The following is a 13,077-nucleotide window of genomic DNA, read 5'->3' on the forward strand; positions in this document are numbered from 1 at the left end:
ATCTTGTCTACTTCCCATATCCAGGAGGATAACTATATGTTTTTCCTTCGGTTCACCTTCTTATTTAGCTTCTTTTGGATCAAAAATTATAGGCTCAATGTCCTTTATTTATGGCTAGAAACCAATTATGAGTGAGTACATCCCATGTTCATCTTTTTGGGTCTGGGTTACCTCACTCAGGATAGTGTTTTCTATTTCCATCCATTTGCATGCGAAATTCAAGATGTCATTGTTTTTTGTCGCTGAGTAGTACTCTAATATGTATATATTCCACACTTTCTTCATCCATTCTTCCATTGAAGGGCATCTAGGTTGTTTCCAGGTTCTGGCTATTACAAATGAACCATGTGCTTCCTATAACTCATTTAACTGGATATCAAACTTATCCAACTAAAGAAACTTATTGTTGACACACGGGTAGAGTCAAATTTAGCAGATACTTGTTTGAAAATGATTTAGATTACTCTAGTCACTCATTCCTGAATTTATCAAATACAGTGTTTAGGTTATGATAGCTAATTTTGATCTAAAAAAGATCTAAGTCAGTGGTTCTCAACCTTCCTAATGCTGTGACCCTTTAATAAAGTTCCTTTTGCTGTGGTGACCACCAACCATAAAATTGTTTTTGTTTTTACTGTATAACTGTAATTTTTCTACTGTTATGAATCATAATGTAAATTATCCTTGTTTTCTGGTGGTCTTAGGTGACCACTGTAAAAAGGTCATTTGACCCCCAAGAGGTCAGGTTCCACAGACAGAACCACTGTTCTAGATCCTTTAGAAGTTAGTTGGATGTGTATAGACAAAGTAGCCCACTTCAAACAAACCATGAAAACGCTGCAGTTTGGAAGTCAGTCAGAGAAATCCTATTCTCTAGATAAAGCATGTTTGTTTTGGCCAATACTAGCGCCTCAGGTTTGCACTATGCTTTAATTTTCTGTCTTTATTTGGAAGTTAGTATTATTGCTTAGAAATAGCCATGTTTCATGTGCCGTTTGTCTACTTTTGGCCGATTGCTTTCGTTGTTGCTTAGTCATGATTATGACGTGAAAATGAGCTCCTTGGAAGAGATAGGGGAAAAGCTTTAAAGCAATATAGGAGTTTTGACCTTGAGTTCAGGATGTTGTTAGTGTCAGGGTAATTTTATTGAGGAAGTGCCTTGTGTGAATTCTGACACTCTGAGCCTCTAAGTTAGGTAAGTTCAGGAGACAAAGTAGAGTTTGAAGAAAAATCAAGATACTGCAGAGGACCAGGTTATGATGATCAGCAGGGATTTCTGGCTTTGCAGTGTATGCAGAAGTGATACATTTAGTGGAAGTCATACTTTTAAAATTTTCTTTTTAAAAAAATAAACACTGGGGATGGAAACCAGGGCTTAGATATGTTAGGCAAGGATTTACCACTGAGCTGTAGCCGCAAATTTTTTAGAATTTGCTGTTTTCTTTGACTAACAGTGGGAAAACGGCACCACCATTTCCACCCTACTGTATCATCAGCAACAAGACAACCACTGCTTTATAAGGGCACTGTTTGGCTAATCTAAAGTGAGCTGGGGGGGGGAGGTGCATTCAATGTGTTTGGTTTATGGTCCCTTTGTCTTAGTAGGTTTAGCAACACACTATCCTACATTGATGACAGGATTTCATGAAAAGTCTGAGAATCACCGGCTGGATGTACTGATTAGTTTTATGTCAACTTGACATAAGCAAAAGTCATCTGAGAAAAGGAAACCTCAATTAAGAAAACACATCCCTAAGATAAGGCTGCAGGCAAGACTGCAGGGCATTTTCTTAATTGGTGATTGATGAGAAAGGGCCCAGCCCATTGTAGGTGATGCCCTCCCTGGGATGGTGGTCCTGGATTCTGTAAAAAAGTGGGCTTAGCGAGGTAGGAGGAGTAAGACAGTAAGTAGCACTCCTCCATTGCCTCTGCATCAGCACCTGCCTCCAGGATCCTGCTCGGTTTGATTTCCTGCTGATTTTCCCCAGTGATGGACTGTTACCTGGAAGTCCAAGGTGAAATTAACCTTTTTCTTCCCAGATTGCTTTTGGTCATGGTGTTTCATTACAGCAATAGCAGTCCTACCTAAGACAGATGTCAAGAGTATCAGGTAGCCTCTATGCTGGATATAGTCCAAACGTAGACCAAACAATTTCTGGCTTTAAGAAGATGCATTTTTATTTTCGGGTACTAGCAATAGACCCCGGCACAAATCCTCTCATTTCTCCATAATAGATAACTTTTGAATTACAGGGTATTTTAAAATATTTCTGTATTCGTGGGGCCCCTGTCTTGGGCAGTAAGTTCTATCAAGGGAGTAAAAGATAGTCAGCTACACACCATAGTATACTACCTAGCCACAGATATTTGAATAATTTTACTTATGTTGAAAGACTGAAAACCTGGGAGTTGCTTAGACAATAATAGAGAAAATCTTAAAGTTTAATTGACAAAAGCTAGAGAGACCGAGGATTACAACAGAGAGAAAAGTGGCTTGCTGGCAGTGTTCTAAGAAACCTGGGTTAATATATGAAAGCCACTTATTAACTGGCTCTTCATAATTCCACTGATGTCTACATTTGGTAAAAGGATAAGTTGAGGAATTATGAGGTCAGAGGGAATAAAGAGGAACAAGCCACAGGTAAAAGCAGTATAGTTTCTTCATCTTTAAAGATTGCTTAGGGTGTATTCTGGGCAACCGTTGTCCCGAATTCTTGAGTCATAGAAGATTCCTGGTAGGAAATTTTATGTTAGTCAAGTTTTATATATTAGAAATGGTATTTATGAGTGTCCCCTCGTTACAGCTGTAGCCTGCTCTACATTGACAGAGCTACAGTCCCCAGTCTTCACTCAGAATGTTCTTGCTTGGCAAATTTGTATTTGATTCTCCATGGGATGGAATTACAGACATGGCATGGCAGCATGATTCTTAGTAAAAGTGACTCCTAACTTTCAAATTTTCATTTTGTTGTCTTGCACGGGTCATGTAAATGCAAATGCACTTAAAATCTCATTGTCCTTTCCTTGACATAGGAAACCAGTTGCCGATTCAATGTGCCAGTCTTTTGCCTTTGTTTCTACCTAGAAGAGATAAAGGAGAATGAACAGGCCAGGGATCAGATTTTGAAATTAATGATTTATTGAAATGAAACAATACAAATATCAAAATATGGAAGTACTGTGTTATAAAATACTTGAAAAACTCATTATTCAAGGATAGATGTCAGCTTAAAATATTTGACTGTATGAATCTTTTCAGTGTAACAACTTAAAAGTGCCTCTTTGTTCCCAGGTGCTACATTTGCTCTTGTAGCTTCATTCTTTCAACATGTTCAAGAGAATCAATGTCTTAGGTACATTTAAAATTATGTTAGAGTCTGAAACAGTTTTAACAGTAGTTTCTCTACTCCAGTTCCCTTTGCTTTCTCTGACTGAACATGTTGCATGGTAGATGTCAAAAATTTTTCTACACAGTGGAATACAAAGAAGAGGTTTTTAGTTTCCACAAGAATGCGTAGTTGGTGCAGCCTGGTTTCTATGTCTGTAATTCAGAGGAGTTGGAGTTCTAACTTGTTTTGGCTCCTTGTTACTAATCACAGGGTTGGGGGCTACCTGGGAGATTTGTACCCTCCCACCCCGATTTCTAATGCTCTGACCTGCAACCTAGAACCCCCCATGAAGAGCTGTTTGTATTGGTTGGGAGAAAACTTTGGTCGTTGTTTAATGCCTCACAGGAAGTACATATTTTTGGGACCGTTTTAGCTGAATGACAAGTTCCAGGTAGGAGATGTAGCAATTGTGACTATCAGGTTTCCCAGCAAGTCTGAGCATACTGCATTGTCGGGGGAGGTGGGGCAGGGAAAACTTTCCTTCTGAGCCTCTGTGGTCCACTTGGGTAACACCAGGAAGTGAAGGTCTGATCCGTGATGAGCACCGTAGCAACACATTCTGAGATGTTCAAGATGACAGAAATATCCTGGGCCTGCTTTTATTCTGCCTTTCCCTTAAGAGTTTTGTCCTCTATTTAGGAACATCTTAAAAAATACTGATGACCATGAATAGAAAAGGTATTCTCCTGGGAACACAAATATAATCATAAACATCGCATACCCAATTTCTGTTTTGTATATTAAATCAATGAAGCAATGAGGCACTGGATACCTTCAAGCATTGAATATTTTAATATGTAAGTTGGTTCAGTACGTACCAGTTGAAAATTCAGCTTTTTATGAAATATTTACTCTCGTGAGTTATACTTTGCAACAGAGTGTTATAAGATAGCTCATTTCCTATCCATTTATCCATGGAGATTTGGCCCCCTGGAGAGACATACATTAAGTTTAATTCCATTTTGTTCTCAAAGAAAACATTTATTTAGTTTTCTTTGAGAACACAGAATATATACCCAGGTAGGACACAGCTGTAATTCCAATTTTAGGTCAACCTAGGTTGTATAGTGAGATCTTGTCTCAAAAAAACAAACAAACAACACCCAGCAACAGCAACTATAAAACAGAATTTGTGCCTGCTGTGCCTGATTGATTGTACTTAATAACCCTGACAACATTATTCAGTATAAAGCCTTTTCCAAGTACCCTGTGGGAAAGACTCCAGTCGAAATTTCAAAGTCAGAAATGGACAGGGATGTGATCTAGGCACTGTTCCCACTGATAAATAGTAATTATTTTATAATAAATTTGATTTATAATGAAATACAGTTCATCCAGCAATGTGTAATTCCCTTTATCCTAGAATTTTTAGAGTGTTTTTATTAGCTGTAAAAGTAATAGCTACATCTCTTTTCATGAATTATGATTTATAAAGTCAGGCAGAAAACTATTCTTTGAGTCAGACCATCCCATGATTTTATTCCTATTAGTTATTGGATGCTTTTTTGACAGGACAAGATTGCCTGATGTACTCCACATCACATGAACATTCAACAGATATTCATTGATTACCCATCAGTCCATCAGTTCCAAATACTCTGCAGTGAACTAGTAGTAGAAACCTATTTAAGTTCAGTTCATTCTGAAACATACGTTTATACAGATTTTACTATCTATTACTCATAAAGCCCATACTGAGAATCATCTGTAAACTTATTTTAAACCTGTCTTCTCCCATACCTTTTACCCCAGAGGTAACAAATCTTGTAATTTTTGATGGTTCTAAACTTAGGGCCTTCACATTTCAAGAAGCAAATCATAGTTCTATAGTAATGATTGGGTAGTCTCTCCAATCTATGTTCTTAGGGTAACTAGTATAATAAAAGTAATAGCACAATTTTAAAATTAAACAGCAACTTTCAGGATATTTTCCCATTGATTCTTCAGGGACATTGTTCAGTACTGATGTCATCAGTACTAACTATTATCAGAGGTCTTTCAGTAGAGCAGAGATTGTACTTTCTGGAAAGGCACTTTTCATGCATGTTTTCTCTGTGAATATTATGTACTTCCTTTTAAGGTAAATTAAACTTCTCTGCTTGACCGGATACAGTTTGGTTGGCTCAAAAGTACTCATGGGAAAGTAAAATCTAGATTCACCTTATTGCACTGGTAGATGATTCTTGGATCCTGAATCTGGGTACCAGCAGGTATGAGTGTACCCATTCCAGTCTCACATGTTGCATACATGCACATTTGAGCTTCCACACAGGGTTTGTTTGGTTTCTTGGCCATGGTGGACATTGAATCTGCAATCTTAAGCAACTCCCAACCAGTGCTCACTACGGTAGTGTTAACCTTATTTTGAATCTCAGTCACTTTTATGTTTTATGAATAATAATTCATGGAGCCAAGTACTTTATTTCAGTGCAGGAAGTAAACAATAAGGCAGAGGCATTACTTACTTTTTAAAAGAAATTACCATTCTTCAACAATTTCATTTATGTATATAATAGATTTTTAAAATTTCGCCCCATCCCATTTCTTTTTTTCTCCCTTCCACTCCTTCTGGAACACCTTATTTTTCATCCTATTTTTTGTTTTATTTTTTTCATTTGTTTTTGTAGTGCACTGAGTTTAAAGAGGGTTGCTTGCATGTGCACGGCTAAGAATTTATTCACTCAAGTATGGGTAACTTTTCGGTGGCCATTGAGGAAAATGATTTCCCACCCTCCAGCACCCATTAACTGCTAGTAACTCCTCAGAGAGGGGTGGTTCTAATGAGTTCCTCCCTTATCTGTGATGGAATATGGAGGGGTCCCACCTAGAGCATGTCTTGGACAGGTAACTGTAGCTTCTGTGAGTTCGTAAGTGCAGTGGCCGTACAATGGACAGAAGATGGTGTTTCACAGAACTCCTTCCTATGCTATGGCTCTTATTTTCTTTCCAACCCCCCCTTTTTTATGATTTCTGGGACTTGGAGTAGGTAATATGGATGGTCCATCCTAAGCTGAGCATTCAACACAATCACTTATTTCCAATACTTTGACCAGTTATAGGTCTCTGCATTAACTGTTGCTCACTGCAAATAGAAGCTTCCCTAGACAAGGCTGTCCAGGAGCACTAATCCATGGGTAGAAACAAATGTTTAGACACTGCCCATTTAGTTTTTCCCCAGTGCCTATGACATCCCCAGCTTTTGACCAGGTTGGCAGTACCAGTCATGATTTCCCTTCTGTGGGTTGGGCCTCAGATCCAAATTTAAAGTTGTTGATTTTATCACCATAACTATCACACCACTAATCAGGCAGAGGCAATTCATGCTAAAATAATTTATCATGTAGAGCTATATAATAACTGACAAAAACTGATGAGCATGTATATAAAGAAATATCTGCTTTTCTTCTGTTCCTTTTTATTTGTTTAATCATTTAAATTTCATTTTGCCTGTTTCTATTATATCAAGCACATATGCTTTAAAACCTCATCTAGTTAATATATTCCTTTTATAGGTCACTGAAATGATCCTGGAAATGTCACTTGAAGTTTGGTAAGTTCATTTATTTAATCAGATGAAGAATATTTAGAGTGATATTGTTAAAGAGAATTCTTTATGTGTGAAATAATTCCTAAAGCTTTGAATACATAATAGTTTCCTAATAGTCTCCTTCAGCTAGCTACTCAAAATCCAAAAAGAAGAGTTGTAATATTCTTTTCTTACTTTTACAGTAGTTTGGAAGCTGGGGAATGGTTGTCAGAGTTAGTGCTTGTTTTCAAGGGCCCTCTTTCTAGTAACACATCTATTCCCATGGAAACAATTGTGTGGTTTTTTAAAGCCCATTTCCCATTGGTGATAGGCCATAAATGATGTTTAATAATTTCTTCCATAGATGTCATAATACATTATGTTCAATGTGGTTTTTAATGGGTATAAGTTTCTGAGGAATTGTGGCTGCCACTATTCAAAAGGAATAGTGTAATGTCTTGTAGATGCTCCTGCACTTGTGGTTACCTGGAGTTGTGTTGTTTGAAGCACTTCCCTTTTCAAGAGAGTCCTCCATTAAACAAGGAAATTAATTAAGACATTATCTCTGCAAGCCTGCTTCCTGGGAGTTAAGTGCTTTGTGATACTAGTGGGTGTTAGATGCTGGAGTGATGGGGATGCAGGAGCAAGGGAAGTACTCTTGTCCATTTAAGCTTTTAAAGTGCTGTACCAAAGCCACAAACAATTTTCTATATTGAAGCACTTCTGAAAGTCTTTTTTTTTCTTTCTGAAAGTCTTTACTGTCCTAATATCCAGAATATATTGGCTTCTTTTCTATTGCCGTGATAAAGTGCCATGATTAAGGCAACTTACAGCAGAGCATTTGTTTTGGGTTTATGGTTCCAAAGGGTCAGAGGTTATGATGGTGGAGCAGAGGTACCAGATGGCAGGAGGCTGAAGCAGCAGCTAAGAGCTGATATCCCCAACCATAAGCAGAAAGTAGAGAACACAGTGGGAGTGGCATGAAAACTCAAAACTGCCGAATAACATACTCTTCCCAGCACAGCCACACCTCATAATCTTCCAAACAGACACCCAATGAGGATCAAGTATTCATGTCCAAGATCTAGGAGGGACATCTCACACAAACCATTTCACAATGTACTGGGGACTGTTAACTCATCTATTTTTCCTAAATATCACTTTTTAAAATTTTTATATTTATGAATGTTTTGTTTTGTTTTAAAGATTTATTTATTTATTATGTGCACAATGTTCTGTCTGCATTGCCTATCTGCCAGAAGAGGTCACCAGATCTCATTGCAGATAGTTGTAAGCCACCATGTGATGGCTGAGAATTGAACTCAGGACCTCTGGAAGAGAACACAGTGCTCTTAACCTCTGAACTCTCTCTCCAGCCCTTAACTATCACTTGTTTTTTAAGAAAATATTTTAAATTTGTTCGCTTCTGAATACAGGTTGCTAAATTTGCTTTGCTCCGTCTGTTTCGAGTTCAGTCCTAGATCTTTACTTGCCATGGGGCACAAAAAAACAAAACCGTTTTAAGGTAGCTATCATTTTGTTCTATAGTTCTAAGGTTGTTTCCTGGGACTCGTTTGAGGGAAGCAGCCAGCAGTATTCATGCAGTTTTGGAGAACCTCAGAGATTGACTATTGCATAGTAAGGCTCCTGGGAGCTGTGACTCATTGATCTCTCTGTTTTCTGTCGTAGTTCATGCCCAGACCTACGGTTCAGCATGGCGCTGTGTGATGAGGAGAAAGCTTTCAGGCAGCAGAGGAAAGAGAACATAAAGGAGAGCATGAAGAAACTTCTGGGTCCAAAGGACAGTGAGGGGCTCTATTCCACACGTGATGTGAGTTGGGAAATTTGAAATGCCATTACAGCCTAATGATAAGTTTATTGATTTCTTCCGATGCATTTCTCAATATGGGCATGATTTCTTCAGCTTGTGAGGCAGGATAGGTGCTTCAAAAATGAAAAGACTTTGAGAATGCTCAACCCAATGCTGATTATTTTGGTAATAATCATCAGCTGTAGTAGTTATCTCTAATTTGACTTTAAAAACAGTGTTAGTGCCACAGAAAAAAAACCGAGCAGAAGACACAGATAATTCCCTAATGCTTTCCATTCACACATATGTATAACCTCTTAGTCTCAGAAACTGAACCAAAGGTGTGTGTGTGTGTGTAGGTGTGTGTGTGTGTGTGTGTGTAAGACGGGTGGGGGAAGAGAAAAGAAAAGGGGGGAGAGAGAGATTTAATAGAATATAATAGAAATTGGCTCATGTATATTATGGAAGCTGAAAAGTCCTTTGATATGCTGTCTACAAGGTGGAAATCCAAGGAAATCGGGGATATAACTTAATCTGCATCTGGAGGATTTGATGCTGGGGCTGTGTCTGGGGCTGTAGGCCTAAGGATTAGAATTGCTGGGATGGTGGTACTGGTGTCATGTCTCAGAGACCCAAGGCCTGAGAACCCAATGGCAATAAGACATGGATCCATATCAAGCCATGCCAGTTCACATAGAGGACAGAAGGCATATCTTATGGAGCCCACTGATTCAAACACTAGTCTTCTTGGAAACCATCCTCAGAGATGAATGGAGAAGTACTGTTTTACTAATCTTCTGTCTGGGTGTCTCTGAACCGAGTGAGTTAACAAGACACTTAACATCACATCTTGGACTCAACACCCAACATCAGAGCAGTGCTCTTGTTAGCATAATCCTTGCAATTGATGCAAAATTGTCCAAAGTCTGTAGTTTATGTAAGGGTTTGCAATTAATGTACATTTTATGGGTTTTGAAAACTATGTCATGGCCCATGTGTACAGTATTGGGGGATAGCTTTGTTGTCTTGAATGCCACCCATTGTCTTCCACATGGCTAATTCTCTATCAAACATAACCTCTGACATCCACTTATCTTTCTTCTTTCCGTATAGTTTTACCTGCTTCTATATTATATAATCTTGTAAAGGGGAAGGCTGATAACATGAAGTCATGTTAACATGAATCAGATTGGATTATTTCACATAATAATAATGTAAATTCCATCTTGTCCCACATCTTTGCATGATCTAGTAGCCTCTTTCTTTCTTTCTTTCTTTCTTTCTTTCTTTCTTTCTTTCTTTCTTTCTTTCTTTCTTTCACCAATGAACAGCTTCTCATTGTGTAGATGGAGCACAATTTATATTTTCTAATACAGGATTAGCATTTTCCCCATTTATTTTTATTTTATATGTTTGGGTGTTTTGTCTGCATGGGTGTCTGTTCACTGCATGCATGTAGCTCCCATGAAGATGAGAAGGGGGCTTCAGATTGATCCCTTGGGACTGGAGTTACAGAGGGTTGTGAGCTGTCATGTAAATTCTGGGAATTGAAGCTGGGTACTTTGGAAGAGCAACTAGTGCTCTTAACTCATGGCCCAACTCTTTAGTCTTCAATACATTATTCATTTTTTTAAAAATAAGGCATATGACTACTAACCTTTATTAGAAAAACACCCTCAAGAAATGTATATAGAAGTAAGATTTTTTTCTAGCTAACTTGACAACATTCCTTAACTGACTTGAGTTGCAAACTAAAAGAGGAGATAAAAAGTGTTTTAGTTCTTCATATTTCAGAGCAAAGACCTGCAAAATACCATCTAAAAATGACCAAGTAGTCAAAAAATGACTTCTACTTATACAGAGTTTAGAATAATGTAATTAAAAACAGTTATTGATGGTACAATATTTGAATTTTACTCTAACTTTTTTTTAAAATTTGAGTGAATATTCAGTAATATATTTTATAATCTTTTTGGATAATCTATCTTTTTCATTTGCCTGCCTGCCTGCATGTCTGCATATCTGCCTGTCTGCCTATCTATCTATCTATCTATCTATCTATCTATCTATCTATCTATCTATCTATCTATCTATCTATCTATCATCTATCATGTATGTATGTATGTATGTATGTATGTATCCATCCATTCATCCATCCATTTCCCTCTCTTCATCATCATTGTCTACCTAATATACCCTATGTCTCTGCCTTCCTTTCTGTTCTACCAGTCTATCTCCACAAATGAAATCTATGAAGATAATCTGCGGCAATGATGAAGAATGATGAAGTTTCTTGTTAGTGATAGAACAATTCTTGGCTTATTTTCATGAGTTGAATTATTATTAGTTGAATATTTTAAGGTAGCACAATTTTATTCATAAAATTCACAAGTAGGCACACTTTCACACACACACAGGGTTTCAGTGTTATTTTGAATTAAAGGTAAAGTACACTTGGTCACAAGATACAGCAACTTAGGAAGGGCACCTGATGAACACCCATATGCCACAAATGATGGCAGGTTTCCAGCTATGTTTTCAGGGAGCCATGAGGTGGGACGTCCATTGCTAATGTTGGCATGCTTTGATTACTGTGAAGCCAACTAACTGTAAAATACAATGCTGCTTATGGGGGACTTTTGCCAAAAAGAAACAAAGGGGAAAGTGAAGGCTCCATTTAAATTTATGTATTTTTTTTTAAATGAAGGTAGCTGATTCTTTTATATTGTGTAAGTTGTTTGTCTCCCTGACAGATCTCTTGAGGAATTTATGACAGGTTTGGTTACTAGTTTTGTTTGGTTACTTGTATTGGGAGAAACTTCCTTCTTATCATATTTACTCATTTTTTTTCTTCGTTTACTTTTAATGCAGGCAACACACCTTTCACAGCAATTCTGCGACTTCTTTTTGTTTCCATCTGTGTTTTCTGTTGTTAGACTATTGGGGCCTATAATTTTTATTTCAAGTTGTTCTGATTTCTATATCACTGATCAAGACAACTGTGTTAGCTTCTGGAGAAGATAAAATTTGAGATGGGTAGCACTTAAGGCTCTTTAGTGAGTTTAAAGCCTTGTTTGGACAAGAGCTTTTTAATCGGATTAAGCTAATGATGTGTGAAGTGAACAGATGTGAGTGGAGGATGCTGGCATTGGTGGGAAGGTGGGAGAGTACTGGCTGCGCCATGCCAAATGAGCTTGCTGGAATGCAAAGCAGAATTTTTACATTCATGGTCATCTCTATCCCTCCCTTAGAAGACCCTTGACTCATTATCCCAGGCTTCCTATTTGCTGCTCAGTTATTTGCAGCAATTTTATTTTTTTCCTACAGCGCGCCCATTATTCTATTCACAGCTAGTAACTTGGCTCCTAATCAAAGACAAATTAAAATCAAGAGATAAGAGATCCATACATCTTTCTCTTTCTAATTTTTGGCCATAAAGTGACACATGCAGCCCATGATTTTCCTTTGTGGTTTCCTCTCCTACTTTCATGAGGAGAGTTCCTGTTCTTTCAAATGCAGGTCCACATCAGACACATGTCACAAGCCCTTTTCAGGAACCATAGTAGTTAATTATTCAGTCCTTCCAGTCCCCTCCCCCATCTATATTGTCAGCTTCCGCTTGAGTACAGATATTTTCTATAAAAACGCACACCTGCTCTTCACAGCCCGCTTTGCATCCTTTCATTCTCCGGGCATCTGCCTTCAGTGTTGGATTGTGTCAGTTCCGTGACAAATAGATACCGGCAGTGTCTTACTCCACCTTTCCCAAGCACAGCTGCTGATGACAGATGTCCTCCTGGCACTTGAAGCTCTTCACTTTGCAACTTCCGCTTCATCATGGGTCTTTGATTTCTTATCTAATCTCCTTATTTGCATCTTTGATTTCCTCACTAATGAGCCTCAGTATCTCCATCACAGCACTCCTAAATACTGAAAGCAACATCACTGTTCTTCGCATGTCCTCTTGTGGCTGTCCTCCTCTTTGCTCTTTTCTGTCTACCCAGAATTCAGAGTGGTCTTCTCAAAACACGAAGTTGACTGCATTAAGCCCTTCTTTTGTGCAAAAGTACATAGTTTATCTTTCAGAATTTACCATGATGGTACCTAAAAGTACTTATATAAATATTCATTTGATGTCTTCTTTCTTCATTAGAATATAAGTTTGATGAGGGTCATACAGTGTCGGTGATGTTCACTTGTGTATTTCCAGTATCTAATATGACTCCTAAAATATGATGCCCAGTAAATATTTTGTGTGAATCAGCGAATAAAGTTAGGTAGTAATTGGCATGGCATTTATAGAGAGGAGGAATAGAGGGAAAGGGAGTAAGGCAGGAGGCGGGTGAGGGAGA

General features: G+C 38.0%; 1 protein-coding gene across 1 annotated transcript in view; it reads left to right on the top strand.

The window, feature by feature from the left end:
• The window catches only part of Pla2g4a (phospholipase A2 group IVA), a 144,014-nt gene that overhangs the window by 77,889 nt on the left and 53,048 nt on the right, over window positions 1–13,077 (top strand). Inside the window, exons 6-7 of the mRNA XM_057769913.1 lie at window positions 6,902–6,939; window positions 8,605–8,746. Coding sequence (XP_057625896.1) covers window positions 6,902–6,939; window positions 8,605–8,746 — 180 coding nt within the window. The remainder of the gene's footprint in view (window positions 1–6,901; window positions 6,940–8,604; window positions 8,747–13,077) is intronic.

The sequence above is a fragment of the Chionomys nivalis genome, chromosome 5 (assembly GCF_950005125.1).
Source record: "Chionomys nivalis chromosome 5, mChiNiv1.1, whole genome shotgun sequence".
NCBI classification, from domain to species: Eukaryota; Metazoa; Chordata; class Mammalia; order Rodentia; family Cricetidae; genus Chionomys; species Chionomys nivalis.